The sequence below is a fragment of the Camarhynchus parvulus genome, chromosome 4, assembly GCF_901933205.1.
Source record: "Camarhynchus parvulus chromosome 4, STF_HiC, whole genome shotgun sequence".
Lineage (NCBI taxonomy): Eukaryota > Metazoa > Chordata > Aves > Passeriformes > Thraupidae > Camarhynchus > Camarhynchus parvulus.
Window position 1 is genome coordinate 54,693,326 of NC_044574.1, and position 22,891 is coordinate 54,716,216.

The following is a 22,891-nucleotide window of genomic DNA, read 5'->3' on the forward strand; positions in this document are numbered from 1 at the left end:
ACTTCTTTGTGCAGGAGTTCAAGCTTTCATTGTGCTTTCCCTCCAGGGATGTCCTAATTAGAGATGGGGTTTCCTTCTCAAGTTACTGAATTTGAGGAATCATGCTGTTGTTATTTACAGGCAAATTAAACAGAAGCAAAGATGGACAGAGGGGAGGAATAGAGGGGGGAAAATGTCCTGGGATGGGGGGAGAAGAAAGGGACCCATGCCCTGATGCATCCACAAAAAGGGCAAGAACACCTTCACAGCAGGTTGAAGACCTTGGCACCCAATCCTGTATCCCTGTGGTCAGGGAGCAAGTTCTCTGAAAGCTTTTCCTTTGCAAGATGCCAGACAAAAATCTCCAATTAGTTTCATAAAGATGAGAAGTCAGATTGAAAGCTGCCTGTTATTTGACACAAAGGTGGCTTTCTGCTCAGGATAAGCAGAGGTTTAGAAAACACTGAAAGATTTTCATTAAGGTGTGGGAACAAAAGAAGAATGAAAAAGTGGAAGGCAACAAAGTATCTGTGCAGCGGATTGAGGGCAAATGCCTACACTATCTGCTTCATAAGATGGATGAGCAGGGCTGCAGGTTGTCCCCAGGTACCCAGTCAAGCTGATTACAAAGGTTACAAATGACTGGAACAAGCTTAGAGCACCCAGGACAGCTAAGAAAAAAAATACACCTGTGAAAAAGCCTCATTTTTCAGATGTTTGAAATTACATTCTTCAAAAGTCAGTGCTGGGAAGACATTTCACGTTCAGTCTCAGGCGTGTACAAGTCAAGAGCAGCAGCCCTAAATTCTGCGATTACATCCAAGGACTTTTAAACCAAAGGAAAATAAAACCCACAAGAAATAATAAATATTACAGATTTAGGCTTTTCTTTGCCATGCCTCAAAGTCTTCAGGACCCATACTTTAAAGCTTCTCTTCCCACTTAAAAATGCAAGATGACTTTTATACTTTTCAACAGAACCGAAAATCCTGTGATCATAGAGACTCTGGATAAACCATACGTGAGCTCAACAATGCAGTCACTAGCATAGACAGCCCTGAAGTTACACTTCAGAGGGCAAATTGTAGAGCTGTCTTTGTGAAATTTGTGTATTCTAGAGGACATTCAGAAAATGAAAGCAGAACACATTCCCAGAAGCCCAAACTTCCAGTGGTGATCTGGTAACAAAGTCAGGCTGTTGGATTTGGCACTGGAGCAGATGAGCACCCATGTGCTCTGTCCTACCAGCTATGCTGGGATAACCTCTCAAGGAGGTTAGGGATGAGTTGGGCCTAGGAACATCACTGCACAGCCACAGCACCTGGGCAGCTGCAGCGTGCTGGGATTCATGGCACCCTGAACCAGAGCCAGACGTTTTAGCTGCTTGTGGTGTGCACAGGACACACACACAGATCTGCTGAGACAGCTTGAGGTGTTCATCAGGAGAAATCATATTTGAAACAGCGAGTCAGGTTTTGATTAAACTGGCAATTAAGCAAGCAAGGAGCAGCATGCCCTGTGGCTGCAGAGATGACAAGACAAAAGACCAATTCCTTTGGCGGAGCAAATGGCTGCAACTTTGCTGCCTTCAGCAGGGCTGCGCTTTTCCATGTGAGCTGCGGAGCCAGCCTCAGACAGGACTGTGATAAAAATAGTACTGAACTGCATTCAGCTGGGAAGCAGCCACGGTGCAGGAAGGCAAAACCTGACACTCTCTACAGGGATTTGCAATGCAGCAATGGGCCAGCAGCAGCACCCATCTTCTGCGCTGGCTTCCTCTCTCAAGCTGTTGGTGGACTCTTTTACTACGGGCAGCTGGGCAAAAAGGTAGTCAGGCAGGTACCTGGTGCTACCCTCTGCCCACCAGAAGCTGGCAAGGGTCTTCAAGGCTGTTCATAAAATTTAGCCTATTTATGATCTTTTCTGAACTAATATAATACTTTTCAGTGAACTCATGCACCTTACACTTTCAGTGGGTACAGGACATAGGAGAACTACAATTCTGTTATAATCTCCCCAAGCTGATGATCATCTACCAAAATTTCATTGAATAGGAAGTCCCCAAGATGAAGAACTAAGGGTCTTTTTAGGTCAGCAGTCCTGCTGCTCAAATTTTAGCTAAGAAAATTGTCAGAGGCAAATTAATGCATTGGAAACATCAGAACTGATCAGTATGTTTAACCCAAGGATAAGCTGCAGACAGTGATTGTGTAGACAAACTTTGATATCAGCAAAACCTTCGTGCCCTGGTCCACATCTAGTTTCAGATCAAAGGTCCAGAATTCAATTTAAAATACTATGAATGCAGCACTAATATGCACAGAGAAAAGCAGGTTATCACCTTACTGTGGGGTGTAATGAAATAAGAAAATATCATGACTGTCTGAAGACGACTTAGATCACTGGATAACAGCGAGCATCCAAGCACTCAGGTGAGACTCTGGTTGGAGGAGGAGGACCCCGCAATATGAAGCGGAAAAGCAAGCTCTTGGAGTGGCAAAAAATTCAGAAAGAAATTCAGCCCAGCTCAAGAAGATGCAGGGCCTGGATCCATTCCCTGGAAAGATACCCTGGAAAGGCACCAAGGGTGATTTTTAACTGAAGTCCTCTGTGCTTAGCTTTCACAAAAAAAGGCCATACTGACAGTTAACTCCACTGGTTACCTCTCTCTCATCCGTCTACCCCTGGCATGTGACATTTTCCTGCGTGTTTCATCTCCCTTTGCTGGTTTGTTCTTAGCGCGATGCACCCGACCATCAGAAAACCTGGCACAGGATGCGGTCCCTGCTAAATGCCAACCCCTCCATTCCAGCCAGGAGCTGAATCTCAGCCCATGCATCTAGCAACACAGATGAAACACAGAGCTCCATCTCAGCAGATAAATAAACACTGGGCAATCCTAGTTAACTCTGGATATCAATCCCAGCCAGGGTGAAGCACAGAGATCTGCTCCCTGTGCACAGCTAAGGCACTGATTTTTATATAGACAAATATATCACCACTGGGCACAGTTACAAAATGTATCCTAACAAGAGATTTATGAAGATAAAGACTCCCTCCCAGAATTTCAAATCAGTAAATCACCCAGTAATTTGCTTGGCATATTGCTCCTTTTTCTCCCAAGGCAAAATGCAGGATGTGTGATTCATCTTATTACCCAGTGGTCAGCAAACCTAAGACTCCTTGGGCAGTTCAGCAAGCACTGCCCAGTCTTTCCAAAATTTCCCACTTGCAGATGAAAGTTATGAGCTATGAGAAAGGGCAGAGTATGAAACAAACATGACATAGCCATAGGAATAGCTAGAAAAGCAGGGAATATTCCTTGTTACATCCCCTCTAGGTAGATAATCTACAGTTGCCCTGCTCTGTCTAAAAATGCAATGAGTCAAGGATACAAGGCTCAAATCAACAGCATAAGGCTGAAGGGCCCATAATGTCAGTCCATTCCAGAAAAGGAACAGGTTAGAAAAACCTGCTCACCAAAGGAAATTATGATGTGCAAAGGTCTATTTTTATTATAACTTGGAAGAAAAGACTGAAATTTATAAAGGATTGTGACTTTCACACAATATTGACTCAAGGGACATCAAACCTTTCGTTTCCATAGAACTGCTTTTTTATTTTTTTTCCCTTGGGCAATACTAAAATGTTCTATGTTTAAATGTGCAGTTTTCTACATCTAATCCCCAGGGTGGTATAAAAAACCTTCAGCCTTAAAAGAGAAGGAGGAGGTTGAGAGCAGCAATGCCCCAACTATTGCCACCTGGCCAACTCCTCTCCAGCCTGCGAAAATCTGTCTCTGAATTTCCATCAGGCTGATGCTCTTTCCTCTTCAAAGCCACATCTGTACTTGGCAACATCAGAGGCTGCAAACTACTGCCCAACAAATCCAGACAGCCTAACCCTGTCAGAGTTAGAACTGAGTCTTTGCTTCACTAAAAACTATATGAATTTTTGCCTAATTCTGGAACCTCTCAATTCCCTCACAATCTTGCTGCCCCTCTCTGGTCTGGTCTAGGCCTTTTTCCTCTCCTGCTAAGCTTGGTATTGACCAGCTGATGCTGTCTGACAGAGCCAAGGACCTTCACTGCTCTGCCAAAGCCCAAGTAGTCTTGCCTAGAAAAGAGGATCCTATCAGACAGAAAATAGATAAAGGGCTAGAAATATATCAATTCCCTATATTGCATTTGGAGTGATGTGCAAAATCAAATTAATTAGGTCTGCATAATATCTTGATGTCTTGACTCAGGGAAGCCTATCAAATGTTGATATCTATGTGAATTGCTTGGGACAGCTTCATCCAAGGAGAAAAAACCCTTTTATGTCCCTGTCTTCAGGGAGAACAAATGTGTATTTAGCATGAAAATCCTACTTTTTCAAATAAATCTCATCAACACACAAATATCTATCCATCTATACATCTACAGTGTGCACAGCACTACTGTCAATAGTGCTCCCTGCAGCAGTCGCTTCAGACAAGTCTGCACTCAATGTTTGATTTCAGATACAAGAAGATGAACAGCAAATAGACCTAAATGAACATCTCAGAGATGCAGGCATGGCTTTTACCAAGCCAGCAGCCACCTCACAGGCCCTCCAGATGCCTGAGAACCTCCCCATAAAAGTCAGGCAAGGTTTTTTGAGGAAAGAGTTGCTTCCTGGGGACATGGCCACTGACTTCAATATAGGCTTTTAATCTGCTAAAGCTGAGGAACAGGGCTAACCTTGACCTGGAAGCCCATGCAAAAAGCACCAGTGTTTTTTAATAGGTAATGAAACCAGGCATATAAAAATCTGAGTAGACAAGACCAACTTTTTCTTTGATGCTCTGGAATTGCCTAAAATATTTTCCTTTTTAATAATGGGATCCATCTTTCAGGCATTCAATACAACAAATTTTATGTTGCTAATAAACACATTTGTCTAATGAATATCTCTTGGTAAGCTTGCCTGTAATTCAGGAAACCCAAGTGTAGCCAAGATAAAAATATGCACATACTAAAAGCTCAAATTGAAGAGAAAAAAAATCAATTCAAAGTTAAATTACCCATCTTAAATTTCAGTATAAAGGCTACTAGAAATACTGAGCTCTTGAACTTCAATTAATCTCTAGCAATTAAGCCAGAAGGGAAAAAGATTCTTCAGAGTATCAGGAAGAGAGAAAAAAAAAAAGGGAAAAAAAAGGCTTCAAAGAGCTCATATCAGCTTTGGTAGGGACGTCACCATTGCTTAAATTCCCATTCATGGCTCTGTTGGGCTGATTAACTCATGCTTGTCTTAGACTCCTCTGGGTTTCTTTTTTCCAGGCATCCATGTGTGACTGCCTGCCTGTGTGTGGCACACATTTTCCAGCTTCACTTCTCAGGGATTAATCAGCAGAAGTGCTTGTCATGGTTAAATAGTTTTATTTAATTTGCACTGTGTGAAGATATTTGGGCAAAAGGGAAAAATAATCAAAATTTAATTACTTTCCCCCCCTTTATAATGAGAAACAGTTGCAGTCTTTGGAGACTCAGCTGGGAATAGAACATTACTTAGTTTTATTGTTAAATATGCAATAATAAGAAAAAATAATGATTGAAAAAATCAATAATCAATCTCTTGCAGTAGGAGAGTGACAAGCCCAGCAGAGGTAAAACAGATTTCTATCATCAACAACTCAAGTTTATAAAGATACTGAGGGGACAAGAAAACATCAACACCATGCCAGGAAACATCCAAAGGATTTTGTTACAGGTTTCCAAATTTTACTAAATGCCTCAAAGATGTCACTGCAATCAGTCATGCCAGCTATGGGAAGTATCACCTTTAGTGACTGGCCAGAGTCTCTGCCTTGCAAGTTAAAGAGTTCCAAAAACTTGATCACCTCTCCTTTCTTCTAATTTCAGGTAAAAAAATATTAATTTGTTTTCTGTGGATTCCAAGTGGAAAGAAAGGTTTCCTTAGTCCTCCTCTCCCCTTGATATCATCTTTCCTAACATATTACCTATCAGAAAAGGGTCCAAATGTTTCCAGGGAAGATGAATTAGAGAAATGCACTGATGCATGTCATATGTTTTATGATTATTCCTTTGGCATATTAAAATCAGCTTTCAAACTGCAGTAGGGAGAGGACGGCCAGGCCACTGGAACAAGAGCTTCATCTGGAGAGGACCTGCTTTTACAGCTGTGGCTTTACTCACTAAAGAAAAGACATTCCTCACTGCTAGTTGTTAACCAGCTGTAGAAGGAAACTTCACGTCACTTCCCCCTGCCCTACAAGACATCACAAGGAGGAGATTTAATGAAACACGTAGGGGCCATGGTTCAGCAAGGTGATGCTTGCCACATTCAATTACAAATCAGGTTGTCTGGAAACCCACAGACCAAAACTCCCGCTGGCACTGCCTCATACCAGCTAGCCCCAAAGAAATTTTGCAGTGATTTTGGCTAGTTCCAATAATTCTTCCTTTGTTACAGCTGATGTTTACTCTGCCAAGAACATTGTGGCAATGACTTCCAAACATGCACAGGACCATTTTGGTTACAAATTCTGCTGTAAAGGGGAAGACAGGACTTCCCTAGCCTTCCTTGATACAAGCCCATTTAAAGGGTTCCTCTCCAATGAAAAGGGGGGAATACATGCCTACCCTCACACTGCTCAATCTAATGAAGCCACAGCCTTGATAAAGCCTCTCTCAGGTGGTTACTAACCATAAAGAAATGCCTGAAAGTGAAGTTTCTCCAAAGTATTGCAAAACACGGTGTTTGAAGGGAAAATCGTATTTCAATTTGAATTAAGGCACTGATAAGTGCAGGAAATTTATGTCTGCATATTAAGAAAATCACAACCCCTTTTCACCAGAATTTGTCAGTGTATTTTGCCATGAAAAACTAGTGTTAACAAGACTCTTAACAATTAATTAATTACCCAATTATTTCTTGTATCCTCTACAGTTCATTTCCTTGCATGATCAACACAATTTAAATTTTTTTCCAGAACACTCCTTTAAAAAGAGTATGGGAAACAAAAGCGGGGGGAAAAAGACAAGCCAACAATCAGAACACCCATTTGGAATTAAATCATTCAATACCCTATGCAAAAACTGCTGGAACAAGTTTTTGCCCTTTTCCATGGACAGATGTTCTCATAAAGAAGAAAATTAGAACTTGATGACAAACTCCAAGGTTTAAATGTCACTCCCTAGCACTCTGGCTCAAACAAAAATGGAAGTGGCATTAAGAGAGCAGTATGAAAACTCTGCAGACTGGTAATTTCTTCTACTTAGAAAGCAGGGTTTACACACACATTTAGCGGCACTCATCATAAAGTACACATCTGAAAGTAAAGGCTTTCTTGATTTTTAGTGCCCAGAAAGCTGTTTGCTCACTGCTAGTGAATTATTCGCTATTTTGGTCTATTCAAGAATTTCCCACTGCAGTAACAAGTTTCTAAAATCCTTAAAAAAACAAAATAAAAAATCAGACCTACCATTAGCTCCCATAGAAGGCAATCTCCAGAGCACTGTCTGAGCAAGGTCCAAACAGTGCAACCCAAGAAACACATTTTTACCTTTTTATGGATAATGCAAATAGGCACTATCAAAACATTTATAATGCGAATGTTATTTTGCCTCTTAACTGAGGGAGAGAATATCCAACCAAGAAAAGCACTCAGTGAAGTGAGGCACTGATTGTCTGGGTGCCTTTCTGAAGGTACACTTCAGTTAAAGTCAAGTCATTAGGCTCAGCAGAAGACGAAGCGGATGAAATCCAATCGAATGCATTACAGAGGTCAGACTAAATGAGCTAATGGTCCCTTCTGGTCTTAAAAAAATCTATTAATCTAATTTAATTCTCTGTTCTACTCCTCATACCAGAGTCAATTTGAACTCATTTATATGAAAAAAACACATTACAGCAGCCTTACACAACACTGTTCTGACCATGCAGTTTTAGGCTACCCAAAATCTTCATTTACTCCCCACCGAGCTCAGGAGGAGACTTGAATTATCCATAAAGAGAACTTAACATTTACAAGCAAGGCACCAGCCACAGGCACCTCTCCCAACAGAATCTTGGATGGATGTTCACCTTAAACTGTACAAATCAACCAGAAACTTGCCAGAGCACTCTCCACCTTGGCTTGGTTTTTTGGGCGATGGCATCCTTCACTCAGCCTGATACTTGCCACAGAGAAGAGCACAACGCTTTCATCAAGAAAATCTGTTCCAGTCATTCCGAGGATATTTCTCATTAATAACTTGTAACACACTCAATATTGCATCAAGAAAATACTTGGCAGTTACTGTCCAGTGCGAAAAGCAAGCACTTATGAGGAGAAGGCCAAAAATATTCACTGCTGTTAATGCTACGAAGGTACTCAATATGCTCCTATCAAGCAAATATATTTTATTATCCCTGATCCTCCTTCTCCTCCAAAATAAAAAAAAAAAAAGGAAAAATTTCCCTAATTTCTCTTTCCCGTTTTTCTTTTCTTCTTCATGCAGTTTTCCCTCAGTATTTCCCTCCTCCTGGAGCCTCCATGCGCACATTAACATCACCAGTCATTTGTTTAATTTGGCAGTACAAGAGTGCAAAGCACCACATGAATCCAGGCTGATCAACCTTAGTGAGCCACAGCATCCTCCAAGCACGCCTTGGACAGAGGGAATAATTTAACACAGAGGAGCAGCTGAAGGCCAGTACATGGGGGCTCACAAAAGCTTTTCTTCACATGGTAGGTTGGAAAGATCTTAGGAGTGGGATAGGGACTTCATCTCTGCTGGCATGTCTATACTTGATGTTGCCTTTACTTTTTCTCTCTGCCTGCAGCTTAGACAGTCCTTCCCCTGTCTCTGTCCCAAACATCAACAGATGAAAAAGAACTTCAGTGCTGCCTAACGCCTCATCTCTCCAGTGGTTGCATTAATTTATTCCAGCTATTTGAGGGAAGCATGAATGACACCCCAGTAAGCCAGCTCAAACTGGTATAAAGGCAGCTGATTTTCCCATCTTCTGTCATGACCAGTGTATAACTTCTATACTTTTTAGCTCTGATGTTTCTTTGGTTTTTTTTCCCCCTCCCTTTTGAGTCTCAAGCAGGTGGTACTTTGTGAAAACAGACCCGAGGAGCTCCATAACATAAAACAGCCAGTTTGCCTCTTCAGTGCCAGTCTCTTCAAACTGAATCCTGTATTTCAGTGAAACTTCCCTTAAGTCTTGTTTCCTCTCAGCACATTTTAATCAAGCAAAAATCCTATTTACAGTGAAGGAATCCCGTTACAGTGAACAATCATGACATTGTTTTCTTGGACAGATCTCGTTCACCTAAACCTTTATTGTCTCCTTTGCCCTCCAATCATGAGCGCACCCTTAAAAAATAACCTTTTCAACATTAAAATGTAAGGCAGATATTGCAACTTAAATTCATACCTTAAATTCATATGGATATTCACCATTTGTTCCAGCTTACAATTTATATATTCTTTTTGGATGCTTCAGACAGAAATAAGGATGTCAAAGGGCCTCTCACTGGCAAAATGCAATTCCTTCCAGAGCAAACAGCAATCCACTGCAGACTCATTCCTGAAGCCTCTAACCCAAACTCCCACCAGCTTCAGAGAGTTTATCTGAATAAAAGCTGAGCTGAAAGTCTTCTGGGATTTTGTCCCAGAAAGTTTTTCATTATATCAACCTTTACTTTTGCACACCTGGTGGACTCCCCTGAAAGAAATCAACACTTCTTGACTTTTTCACAACTCGACTCTCTTGCTTTAGCATAGTTACTAATAACAAAATGCACTTTGAGATGGAGCGCTCTGAAGTGCCTACTACTTATTTCTTTCCTTAATCTGTGTTCCCCTTTCAGGGGCATTTCACAGCCCTTCATGCCTGGTCCCATTTCTCCCTGAACATGGAGGTCTTCAAACTAGCTACCAAGATTCTTTTTGCTCCTTCAACCTATATTCCCTTCCTATCAGTAATTGATCCAATCCAACCCTACCATAAGAGTTCAGCTGGATTTATGAGGATAATGCTGACCCTTCCATTCCTCATACATGCCTTGGGGTACTTCTTATCAGCACTGATATACCTCTGGAAAGCTGACTTGCTGCTGGATCTGAAGGATGGGGACCTGCCAAGGACAGCACTACAGCTGCCTGAAGTCAAGGGAAGGCTCTTTAAAGCTTCTCCTTAAAGATTCAGCAATTTTGTAGCTAACTCCTGAAGAGTTTCTTGCTCTTCCTTCAGCCTGAGTATGAAGGCAGAAAGAAGGGCATCCAATGCCTCCCCTAATTGCCTTGACTCTAAAGCAGAATATGGCAGGGCATCCGTAACTGCTTTCTCAGTTAAAATAAAAATAGAAGAAAAATAAAGAAAACCTGGCATAGCAGCACTGCAGAGTGCTGGTGGCATTGAAGAAGTTAATTAGCAACACTGAACTAGACTTTAGGAGACGAGTCTTAATAAGTGTTGCTAAAAATACTGCACTAGTCATTTCCAGAACAAACACAATCAGCGACAGACAAGGGAGGAGAGCAATCCAGACCCGTGAGCTACCGTGGTGGAGGTATTTTCAGTGGGGAACAGGAATAAAGGCTGCTCATTTCAAAAACGCAGTAGCAAAAAACCAAATCCAGGATAACCATGTCCCAAGCCAGGCTAGTGGCTCTGCAGCCAGGCCACACCAGAACTGCAAGGAGCAGAAGGTGTTTGCCCCACACAGGGCCTCAAGGTGCACAAATATAACCTGCATGGAGAGGGCAATGCCTTGAGAAAAAGCCTGGCACATTATAATCTTGGTTTGGCCTGGGACGAAAGGAGCTGGCAGAGGCAACAGCTCAAAAATGGGACATCCAGGAGCCTCTTCTTGGGCTAAAGCTCCAATCCCATGCAGACCCCCATCACTGCACATAAGCCAGCTAAATCTGCTGGCCAAGGGATCAATGATGGACTAATCACTAAAATCATGTTTAAAAACTCAACACTCAAAGGCTGTCTCTAGTACACAATGCAGTCTCTTTCTCCTGCAAAAAGCAGCCCTGGACATTTGCTATGTGTCACCTCTTGCTCCCTGATGCTGGCAAACAGCTCTAATCCAAAGTGCTGGCACATTCACAGCTGGGTTTGGTGCTAAGTGGACTGATAAGCCATGGTTGATGTCAGCATGACTCAGTGGTCTCGAACTCAATGAAATAACAATTAATCACTATTGAGGCTGATTCCTCACGTTGAGAAGCTCACTGCAGAAGAGGAAAAGCCACCATCCTTCACTGGCAGTTAATGCTTTTTTCCTATGCAATCACCCCCCTATCTGCATCCCATGCTTGCTGCCAGAATCAGCTAGCTCAGCTTTTCAGACACGTTCTTGGCAAGGTCCTTTCCCCCTCATGGTGTCTGACAGGATTATGAAGTGCCGAAGCCTCAGGCCTCCTTTTGTTTTGAAGCTTGAAAGTGAAGTTTTAGTTTAATCATTTTGTCTCTTCCTGCCCTTCCCCTGCTTCAACCATCCTGGCTGCCCACCAGCCCAGTCCCCAAGCACTCCCATGGGAACAGGACCCCAGCCCATGGATATGGGCAATGGCAACAATTGAACTCATATGAGGATACAGCAGTACCCCAGTTTAGCTCATGGATGGGTTAGTTCTGCTGTTCCATTTTCTCAGAGCGGTTTAAACAGGTGACTCAAAGCAGGAGCAGTAAACTGAGGAAGAGGAAGGCTGCTCCAACTCTGTTAAAGTGATCTGCTCTTCTATGGTAGTTTTATTTATGAAAGATGAGCAACCACATATTTATTCGCACTGAAGAGACACTGAAGTTCATCCCACTGTGCTAACCAAACAGTATTAATATTCATGACATGCTCTGCAAAGGCGGAATTTTGAAGCTGAGGAATACTGCACTTTTTAAGGGTTTTTTGTGAAAAGGTACACAAAAGAGCTCAAACTCCAGCTTTCCAGGCAGAAAGCAGAAACCCTTAATTTCAGAAGTCTAGTGTGGTATGATGCTTTTTTATCATTTTCTACTCAAACACTGCTTTACAAAGAGGGCAAATTTAAAACAAGATAAAAATTAGAAGACAGACCAGGTCTTAAAATGGAGTATGAAAGCAATACTGTACTCCTGTCCCTTTGAACTAAAGGTACTGTCTGCCCAACAAATGTAGGCTGAAAGGCCTGCTTTGTTGTAAAAGATGTTCTGCTTTTTTCACCTCCAAACTCGGACATCCCTTTCTGCCCGAGACAGCAAAAAGGGACTGAAATATTCATTGCCTAAATGGAACATGAATATGTGGGCAGATATTGGTGGGTAAAAGGCAGGGCTCCAGTCAAAATACACGTTTAGCAGAAGCTCCTGAAAGCAAGAGCTTATCTCTCTGAAAGCCTCCAGCAACACTGTGCAACCAGCAGCTGTCACTGTAAGCAACGAGCAGGAACAGGAGTGAGAGAGGCAGGGATGCTCCTACATGGGAGGAAAGCAACTGGAAAGTAAAAACACAGGAGAAGCAGCAATTAAAAACTCAGCAGCTTCCTAAAAATGGCCTTTGTCCACCAGGAGAGCTGCTCATCAGAAGGGCTCAGCCGGCCTTTTAAAATGCAGCCTGGATTCAACTTCAGAGATAGCAAACGTGGCTTATCACAAGGGGTTCTGGAAGTGATAGCAGTTCACATCCTGTGCACAAGTGGGATTTAGGATCCTGCAGCCCTTTTGGTGCGTTCCTGGACAAGGAAGCTGGGCGTCGGAGGTGAGCAGCGCAGGAAGCAGCTCCCAGCTACCTGTGAGCACGTGGCAGCCTTGAAATGTTCAGGTTCCTCTGCCCACTGCCCACATTACTCAGCTGTCAAAGGAAAGGCCTCGGATTTATGATGTGAAAATTACATTTTAACGAGGTGTCATATGTGTTTAAAGTCCTTATTCATCACCATACTGCCACATCTTTTACCCAAGACACAAATACACTTAATTAGCATATTATAAGGACAGACGGTTCACCTTATCTGCATTGTGAAACTGCTTCAGGAAGAAGAAGCACAAAACAACCCAAACATTCTGACTGAATAAAATACTTGCAATCACACGTCAAGAGAGCATCCCACAATACTTGACAAAATGTGTAAGATAAAAGTTTGACATGCACCCTCGGGGATTCTTAAAATACCAGAGATACCCATGTAATTTCTGTATCACATCTGATAACCAGAATGGCAGTCCACAGTGCTAATATGAAATGTGCAGAAGACACTTAAACACATTTAGGCTTTATTAGAAGTCCTACAGATCATATCAGCATCTTCCTTATGTACTGGGCATATTTGTTTATTAACTTCATACATCCATGGAACAGCCCATATGATAATGCTTGGATCTCCTGGACAAAATTTAAAATATCTTCTTGAAAATAGGAGGTCTGTGTGTCCCATGTCACTGGGAATGGCTACCAGGACATCCAAGGCCAAAATATGCATAAAGAGATCTTTAACTTGGTTCAAGTTCTTCCCTGGACTTCTCTACTATGGGGCATGCTCCAGTCCCCACCTAAGTACCCAAATGCTCAGCCAGCATATCCTGAGCCCTGGCAAGAGCTGCCAGCACTGGGGCACCTAATGAATTTAAAAGACAGAACTTGTGGTCTCTGTGATGCCCAGGAACCCCTGGCTGGTGTCCAGGCAAGAGCAGTGCCTGCTCAGGGAGGTGCTGAGGCACAGAACCAGGAGATGTGTGCCTGCATGCAGCACAGCACTGGGAAGCAGGATGGGAGCACTTCACCTTTTTGGAGAGGAAGACTTGTTGATATTTTCTTGGGTTTATTTGCACAGAATGTATCATAAGTGAGTGATGATTAAAACAGGTAACTCTGGTGAATATCAACTGATTAGGTTGCAGAAAATTTTCAGCCTGTCACTACAGCCTTCTGTTTCCCTCTCTGCATATGTCTAGTAGGACACATAAAAAAATAACCTGAATATTGTTCTGGGTTTAACTTCTTGAAGAATGAGAAGAGATGCAGAGCTATCCTTACTAACACTTCAAATTCACAAACTCAATAGAAGCTACAAAGAAATAACCCAAAACCTCGGGAGCATTTATGAAGAAGCATCCTCCAAAAAGCTCATTTTAAGGCCAAACAGCTCAAAGAAAATACACTTCAAAGGCTTTGGTATCTTCAAGTTCACTTCTTGAGGGCAGACATTAATGATAGGTTTCTTGGGACTTGCAGGCATTGAGGAGGGTTTGCTGTCAAAACCACTTTTGGGAAAAATGAAAACAACCCCAGATGGAAGGGGGGGACAAAAAGAGTGGGGTAAAACCTTAAAATGCAGCTTTTCTCATTTCTGAGAAAAATGAATAGTTGGGTTTAATTCCATCAAGAGCCTTGAATTGCTTCAAGATCAGCTAAACTCAGCTTTTAGCACTTCAAAATATTTTGTTTTCTCCAGTAACTTCAACTGCTGCAGAAGTTGAGAAACTCCAGGATTTGACATTCACTCTCTCCAAGGAGTAAAAGCCCATTTTTTTAAATAGTGAGAGAGGCTCTGCAACACTGAAGGTCTCAAGTATGTTCCAAACCTACATGCACAGATCTTTAATTAAAAATCACAGAAAATGCTTAGACACTGTGAACAGCAAGAGGATGCGAGCCCCGCCTTTCCTATAAATGAAGCAACCCCTGCCAGCTCCCAGCTTCTCAGAACAGTTTGGGAAAAGACTGAAAATGCTTGATTCTAGGAGAATTGCAGCCCCCAAAACCTGTATTTTATTTTAGATATTCCTGAAATGTATGATGCAAGTGATTTCCAATGGGCTACTGGCTATTTAAGTAGTTAAGTATTTCACTTTTCCTGTTATGATCAATTTTTGGTTTTAAGAGCTCTTCTAAAACTTCACCCTTAATTGTTTTTTAACAACCCATATGTTCAACCCATCAATTTTACAATCCTTCTTTTATTTTCTAATTAAGCTGATATTGTTTACAAATTTTGCTACTCAAATTGTAACACCATGGAAAAAATGCCTGCATTGAATATGGCTCTAATAAAAAGAAACACTGGTGATTTTTGAAGAGAAGAAAGACACATGCCCACAGTCCACTCCACTAAAAAACCTCTAAAAAGAAACCAAATTAAAATATCCTGGTTCTTAACTGCTTTCCCAGGGTTGTATCAGCTCCAGTTCTTCCTCTTTGGTGGAGGAGCTGGGTTTATACCAACCAGATATTTAGTGTTACATGTAAAGCAATGCAGCATGAAATTTGGTGCTATCCCAAAAATGGGTTGCACTGAACTTGGAAGAGAAAGCACCAAGCAGACCTGGTCTCCTTCCTCCTCTCTGCAAAAAAGCCTGATGTCAAGCAACTATTTGCTCACCTGCTCAACTCAAAATCAGTGCTTCTATCTCACTGATTCATCAAAAAATTGTTCCCACTAATCAGGCTATGTGGGTAATGGAGCAGTAAATTCCCTTAGTGAAGTTTTTTCTCTTCTCTTTGAAATGTCTTGGCCCATTCAAATTTTCTCATCAAAAAATTCAGTTGCTGTCAGAGCAGACCTCTCAAAAGTCCTCTAAACTTGTAAAATAGTGAGGTAATGGGATTCTTATGCAGTTTTGCCAGAAAGGAAATCCTGATAATTCTCAGAGAAGAAAACCGCAGGTAAAATTCAGCCTTTTATCCATATTACAAAGCTTTGTAAAAAATTTGCATGCAGGGAATGTCAGAGAAGGCTCACCAGATTCCCCAATACCAGATTAACTCTCTCATGCCCACCGTTCAAAGCTAAGAACTGCTTCACCTTCCTATCTGAGGCACTAGGGGATTCTAAATTCTTATCTAAACCAGAGTGACACAAAGATAAACCAAATCCTCATAGATAAACCAACACTTCACACACTTTCAGCCCCCTGCAAGATTTTCACCTACTCTCCCATTTCACCATCTTACATGCGAAAAAAGGGAGAACAATTTCCTTTTTTCCCTATTTTAGGTTTTTCACTGATTAAAGATTTTTTTTTTTATTAAGGATGCTATTACTGACAATGGTCACCACATGAACAAGCACCAGCAAAGAGTCCGTTATAATACCTGGAAATAATTCACCAAAAATGAGAGAAACTCTGTGAAATGGAAGGGGTGCAATTGATTTCTACTCCTTGGGAATAAGCAATAACTCACAAATTGCTCTGCCTCACTCCACCGCCCAGAAAGTACATGCTTGTCATTAAGTCAGGAGAAGGAGAATTACTACTTTATTTTTTACTCATTTGAGATCTTGCAGAGGTCAACATCATTGAAAATATCTCTACTCCTTAACAGTCACTCAGTTCTTGTTCATCTGCTTCTTCAAGTTTTTCTTCTCCCCTTCATTACATTTTTATAAAAAAATCACAATTTCACTGCCAGTTTACTACTTTTATTGCAGCCCTCCCCAGATTTTCATACTCATAATTTCTTTCAGCATCTCTTCATCCACTTTCATTTTATATGGGTAACAGGCTGCATACAGGAAAAGAAAATCTCATCAACAGAAACTTTTTCACTTCTCTTTTGCAATCTAAAGCCCTGAATTCACTCATCCACTTTCAAGTTTCTTACTTACAAAAGGAAATATTTCAGAAAAAGCCATGTTATTAGTTGAATACTTTACTGTCCAAATTATATTAATTCTGCCTTTCCAGCCTTTCAAAGTACACAGTCAACCACAAGAAATACCTGATACTATGATTTCATCAGTACAGTAACAACCACTTAAAACCACTCAGCAAATCCTGTTCGGAAACTCTTGCAAATCATACAAGTTTGACCACAATGCAGGCTAAGTCCAGTTATTAGTAAAGTGGCAACTTTATAAATGCAAAATGATGATGGAGTTCCCTTATGTATAAGGGACTATACCTAAAGTAACTACCAGCACATTTCTAACAGGAAAAAGATGGAAAAGCTGGGAAAACTCTGGGGGCCAGATGATCCGCTAAGATCATAGTACAGTAAGTCACAGTAAGTCATTAAATGCTTTAAAAAAGAAAGAGAAACTTTACAGAAAATAAAGCAAGAATTTAGAGGATTTTGTTGATTCTCCTCCTGACTCCAGACACATGCTCGTGGGTGTACACTCACATATTCAATTAGTCTCAACTTCTCTAAAAAGACAAAACTCCCCCAGCTTAATGAAACAAAGTAATTTAAACTGGCAGGCAGTTTTCCTCCAGCTGTTTGCAACAACATCATCTTCTACGCTTCGTTTTGTCAGAATTCCTGCAGAAGGGAAAATTATCTGATCATGTACAAAAGAAATTCGATTCAGAAGAAAAGACAGCTACCCCTGTGAACAAAAGCATGGGCATTTGGAAACTCTTTCAGGCTACTATGGGTAGATACTCCTTCATTCATTTCATTTTAACTAAGACCAAAAAAAAAATCTGCACATATTAATGTCTTAATAATCATTATACATCTGTGGTGGGGCTTATTTGCAGAAATTCAGCCAGATCAGTAAGACAGGAGTGTATTTCAATTTTCACAAAAATAAATATTTAAAAGAAAAAAAAAAAAACCAGAAAGATTTTTGGTTTGGTATTAAACCCCTTACCTGCTCTGCTGTCCAGCGGGCCAAAATCCAAGGAGTATTTTACAACATGATAGTTGTTCCATACATAGAGGAGGTTGTCCCGGGGATTATAATCCACAGCAGCAATGTACTGGTAGGAGTTTGGAAATGGCACATCCACCATGCTATCCTTGCTTTGGTCAGTGTTATATATGTAGTCTATTTTATTCCCTGTGGCTTCATTGTCGTCATCTTCGTACACAGACTTCACCACATATAAAATCCCACAGATCATGAAGGCATTGGAAGCTGACCTCTTGTCATAGGCAGTATCCCACGTCCCTTCGATCCTTAACGTGTAAGGGTTCAACTGGCTAATGACAATTTTGCCATTATTCTGTTCTGTTGCATAGATTACCCAGAGCCCGTTCTCGTCCACGGCCAGGTCTATGTCGGACTTGCCCCCCCAGCGGTAGGGAGAGGTGTCGTGGTAGTTGGCATTGGCGATGATTGCCTCCCCGCTCTTTATCCTGGTCCGCAGGTCGAACTTGACGATGTTCCTGGTCCGCTCCTTGTTGAAGAACAAAGCCCCATCGTACACCACGAACCCTGTGCCGTCAACTCGGTGCGGGAGCTTGTAGGTGGTGGTCGGCCTGCCGGCAATGAAGTCGTCCTTGGAGGAGTATTCCGTCAGTGTGTCCGTCCGGTACGGCGTCCAGGGCATGTAGTAGATCTTGTCAGAAGCCTGTAGAGGGTCCTTGCACCAGGCGCCCGACTGGTGGTCAGACTCAAATAAGTGTTCGCTCTGGTAAACTCCCTTCAGCAGTCCAGGGCAAAGAAAAACTGTCGTAGGGGAAAAGAATTTGAAAGAAAAACAAAAGTTAATGACAGTTCAGGGGTGGCTGGCCCAAGCACCTCAACAGCTTCTAGTCCTGGAGCAGAGGACACTCGTGATGAGAGGAAACCCAAGAGCAATGTCTTGGAGCTGGAGACTACCCTTCCTGCCCACCATATCTCTGGAACAAAATCTGCTCCATCAAACTGGGTTTTTTTCCCCCCCAGCCTTTTCTATCAGCTGTGGCTCGTTTTCTTATTGCTTTTCAAATCTATTTTTACAGGTATACTTACTTGGACCACTCGCTTTTGTAAACTCTGAAATGAATATGTGCCCCCAAAGGATTTCTGGGTTTGTGTTTCCAAATTATATTCTGCAGTGAATCTGTACCTACTAGGTGAAGGGCTAAACTCCGAGGGAATTGATCCACATATTTATTTGAACAGCCCACAGAAGAGTGGCCTAGAAATGGAAATAAGAGAAAGAAATTCCCATCCTTACAGCCCAAGTGATATTAAATATTTAAAGGATACCAATAGCAAAGCAGAGGTGAATCCCTTAGCAACTCAGAGGAGCATTTAAAGCAAAGGGAGTGTGGGGGGGACACCCATCTGGAGTATAACTAGGAATGAGACTTTCCAAGCTGCTACAGGACACATGAAACATGCAGTCCACACAATTAAAAACGAATGACATATGGATGCTGAAAGGAAAAGACAAGGAAGAAAGGAAGAAAGGAAAGAAGGAAGGAAGGGAATAAAGTTTGCTGGAGAGGAACCCAATGTCTAGATTTTAATCAGTTAAAAAATGTCCTGTTAAATATAGTAGTAATTCAAACTTAAAACATATACCTTCTATTGTTACATGAGAGGAGCACAGAGGAGCAGTTTGACTAACTGGGATGCTTTGCTGCTCAGACTTCGGGAGGGGGGGCTGTCAGGGGCCAGGGCACACCCAAGACCTGGGAAGAGGCTCAGCCACTGCCCGGCTGACCTCAGCCCCACGGGAACACCACCGGCCAGGGGCCAGCCGGCTGGATGGGGAGGCAAGAGAAGGGATGCTGTGGAGCAAATCTGGCCCTGGCCATCCCCACCAGCACCCTCCTGGCCTGGAGGCGCTGCACACCCTTCAGGGGGAGAATACTGGTTGGTTATTTGGAACGCTGATCTCCGCACAGTGACCGTGACGATGGGGTGGGCGGCAGGGAGGCATGAAGAAGTATCCCACCGCGCGCTTCCGGCAGCACGGGGCTGGCAGGATGGGATCCCACATTCACACTTCCTGCTCGGAGCATAATTGATTATTTTTTGAAAGTGCAGAAATTGGTAATGTTGTCTGGAGAGCAAGACAGGAGGAAAATCAGATTTAATAACCAGTATAAAATTATATCGATCCAATAGAGTCTAAGTAACCACGCAGAGTTGCTGAAAAAGGGGTGCCATTTCCAAGAGGCTTTTATGCCATAATTAGATATACTTATGCACATACATATGTATGCACACCTTCCAAATTCTTTGGGGCAGGAAAATGAGTTCTCTAAGCCTTTGAATATAAATTTAATGGAGGAAGAAAAAAAGGTGGCACCGCTTAAAAACTTTTCAGCAAACGTGAGTTATCTGGTGAAGTTGAGCAGCAGAGATACTAAATAAACTTCAACAAAAAGGTAGTGAGAATTAATGACAAAGTATTTCAACTAAAACGTTAAACTGTTAAATAACTTAGCCTATACATAAGTAATATATATATAATTTGAAAGGTATTTAATTACCTTTTTGTTCCACTTCTATTGTAGAGAGAGAGGTAAAGAGAGAAAGGAGAAAAGAGAATAGATTAATGGTACTGTATTGGCCAGGTACTTTTCTTTACCTCTTTCATAAGAAAAGGAAGATTTATTAATTTACTTTGGTATGTGAACATTTAGATATATATATATATATATATATAAACCTTTCCTCTGATATATACATTGGATAATATGCAGACAAGCTGAACAAAATACAGATTAATTTTAACTTGAGAAAAATCTGGCAGAAGAAAAAAAAGCCCAACACTTGGGATGTAATGAGCCCCCTGGACTCTACCTTGTCAGCATCAACCTTGGACTAGTTTCATAGAGCAAAATGAAATATCCATTAAGTGAAATATGACTGATACAGCTTTAAGTACAGAATAAAAATTCCAGGGAGAAACTTTATATAATACACATCTTCATACGTTTTGCCAAAATCCTGTAAAACAGAGATCCCTACCTAAAATAGGAAAATATTAACTTATGACGTGGGGAAAAAAAAAACAACTTAGGAGAGTCAAATGAAGCATGTCCGTGGATGCTCGTAGAGTCCTGTCCTTTGTCTTGGAGAAACAGACTTTAGTAAGAGTTGGAAAAAAGCACTGAAAACATTGTAGCACATATAAGTAAGATCCCAAAGATTCACAGTGTTAACAAAAATATGTAAGCACTATTTTCAAAGCCCAACCCCAGAACTTGCTGGATATTTTAGTGTGAATTATTCACTGTGCATCATAATGCTGCTGAAGAGACTGGACAAAGCCCCTTTCAGATGGACTAAATAAATGAAGTGCACTAATTAATTCCTGACTACTCAGTACTAGTTTCTATACCTAACAACCTCCTGCAAGAAAGTTTGGGGGTCCTCATCCAAAAGCCTCCTGCAGTTGTGGCACAGGCCCTGGCTTCTTCCAGCTTGGAGGGGACCGGACCCAGCAGCCTCCGCACCCCAGCCCTGCGGTTTGCTGGTTCCATGGGGCCTCTTCCCTGAAGGTGTAAGAGAAGACAGGCCCCATGAAATAACAGAGGGAGAACTGAGAACTTGCCAGCAAACCAGGATGGCTTTGACAGCTGAGAGATCTCTGTTTGGAGAAGTGAGACAGGAATGCAAAGGTGTGCACACATGCTTTGGTTTTGTTGCCCAGAGTTCACTCCAGTCCCTTCCAGGCCGAGACACCTGCCAAGTGTCCTCTGGTGCTGGCATTGCAGAACTCTTTGCATTCAAAAGTCTCGTTCATTTGGATGGGAAATTGCAGGCTTGGAGGGAGAACAATTTCAGGGCAGGGCTGCAAATGCTCTGGCTAGACATGTGGATCTACACGTCCCTGTCCAGAGAGGCATACAGCTGGAGCCAACTGCAGCTCCCACAACGAGTGTTTCCAAACTCCAACAGCCTTTTTTACCTGGGCTTTGATTCAGGCTTCTTTCTACCTCATAACAGGTTAAGGTTAAAGGCAAATGTTTCCAACATGTGGCTGTCAGGGCTCTAGGGAGCAGAGACAATGCATTTGAGTGCAGTCTGGTTTTGCAAGGGAAGGAGTCAGCAAGATTAAAAGGCTCCAGACACAGCAGTCAGAGAAACCCACACACCACTTGTTCTCCCCATCCTGGGCTGTGGTTGGTCACAGTTAAGTAAGGTATTCAGAAAAGCATTAAATGTCCCTGGCAAAAGCAAGAAGGCAATGTGACAGATCCCCAAATGTGTGGCTTCACACTGATTCTCCTGGCTGATGGTATACAGTACCTCTGGCAGCACAGAAGGCAGTAATTTACATTTCCAAAAGTGAAAAAGCTTTTGTAATGCATTCAAACAACAGCATGATATTGTAAAGCAGGGAGAGAGAAGCTTCTAGAGGAGATAATATATTTGTGACCAGCTGATCTGAGTGACCTGAAGCGTTGATTACCCTTATCCTGAATAGCTCATATGTGTTATTAACACTCAGTGCTGTATCCAGCTCTCTTATAATTCCAAACATGGATGGGTTTTCGTGACCTTCTGAACAGTGCTTCCATTGTGTGTGTCACAAACACCTATTTTCCCTCTGCTAATTTAAGACTTAATGCTTTTGAATTCCAATAATTATTCAGGTTACATTGGGGTAACATATTCTTCAGACAGGTTCCATGAGAAGCTTGGAGGATTTAGATCATTGGACAATATTAAAAGAAAGGGTCCAGTTAGAGTCTGATTATCCCTTCAGTTACACAACACACCACTGCAAAACTGTCTTCATAAAGTACTGGTAGAATTATTTTTAATTTTTCCCAGTTACAAACAATTTTACATCTCTGTAATGCCTGTACCAGTCTACAGAATTTAAGTACTGATGACAGCACAGGGTGTACCTTACCTACACAGATCTACAGAAAAAAACCAGGCATACACAACTTTGATTCTTATAGCGAGGTCTTCCATTCCTGCTGTCTCTGCATGGGTGGAGAACAACATCACCTTGATTCCCTACAGTGGTTGCCAGTGCCATTGACTTCAACAGTGTCAGGGGCCAAAACGAAATCAAGGACCACTTGCTGTGTCTGAGGAGAGTTATTAACAAGACTTTCCACATACACTGATTTTCTCATGATTTTTCAGATGGAAGGAAAACTGAGGACAACACACAATCATGAGCCACTACAGCCTGTCCCCAAGCAGACTCCTGCCATCCGCTCAAAGAAATCGCACAAAAGCATTAATTAACTGTTCTTACTATTGCTGGGTTGAGGCACTGAAAACACACTCTGGCACAATTAACACTTGAACAA

At 41.9% G+C, this 22,891-nt stretch overlaps 1 protein-coding gene across 14 annotated transcripts in view; it reads right to left on the bottom strand.

Annotated features, from left to right (window-relative positions):
- ADGRL3 (adhesion G protein-coupled receptor L3) overlaps positions 1-22,891 on the bottom strand; it is a 489,715-nt gene that overhangs the window by 154,878 nt on the left and 311,946 nt on the right. For 11 of the 14 annotated variants that reach the window (XM_030948024.1, XM_030948015.1, XM_030948017.1 and 8 more), the window contains 2 exons: positions 20,105-20,119; positions 17,544-18,344 (listed from right to left, as the gene is read on the bottom strand). In XM_030948024.1, the coding sequence (XP_030803884.1) occupies positions 17,544-18,344; positions 20,105-20,119 (816 nt within the window). The remainder of the gene's footprint in view (positions 1-17,543; positions 18,345-20,104; positions 20,120-22,891) is intronic. The other 3 variants (XM_030948022.1, XM_030948019.1, XM_030948013.1) reach the window with 1 other exon arrangement.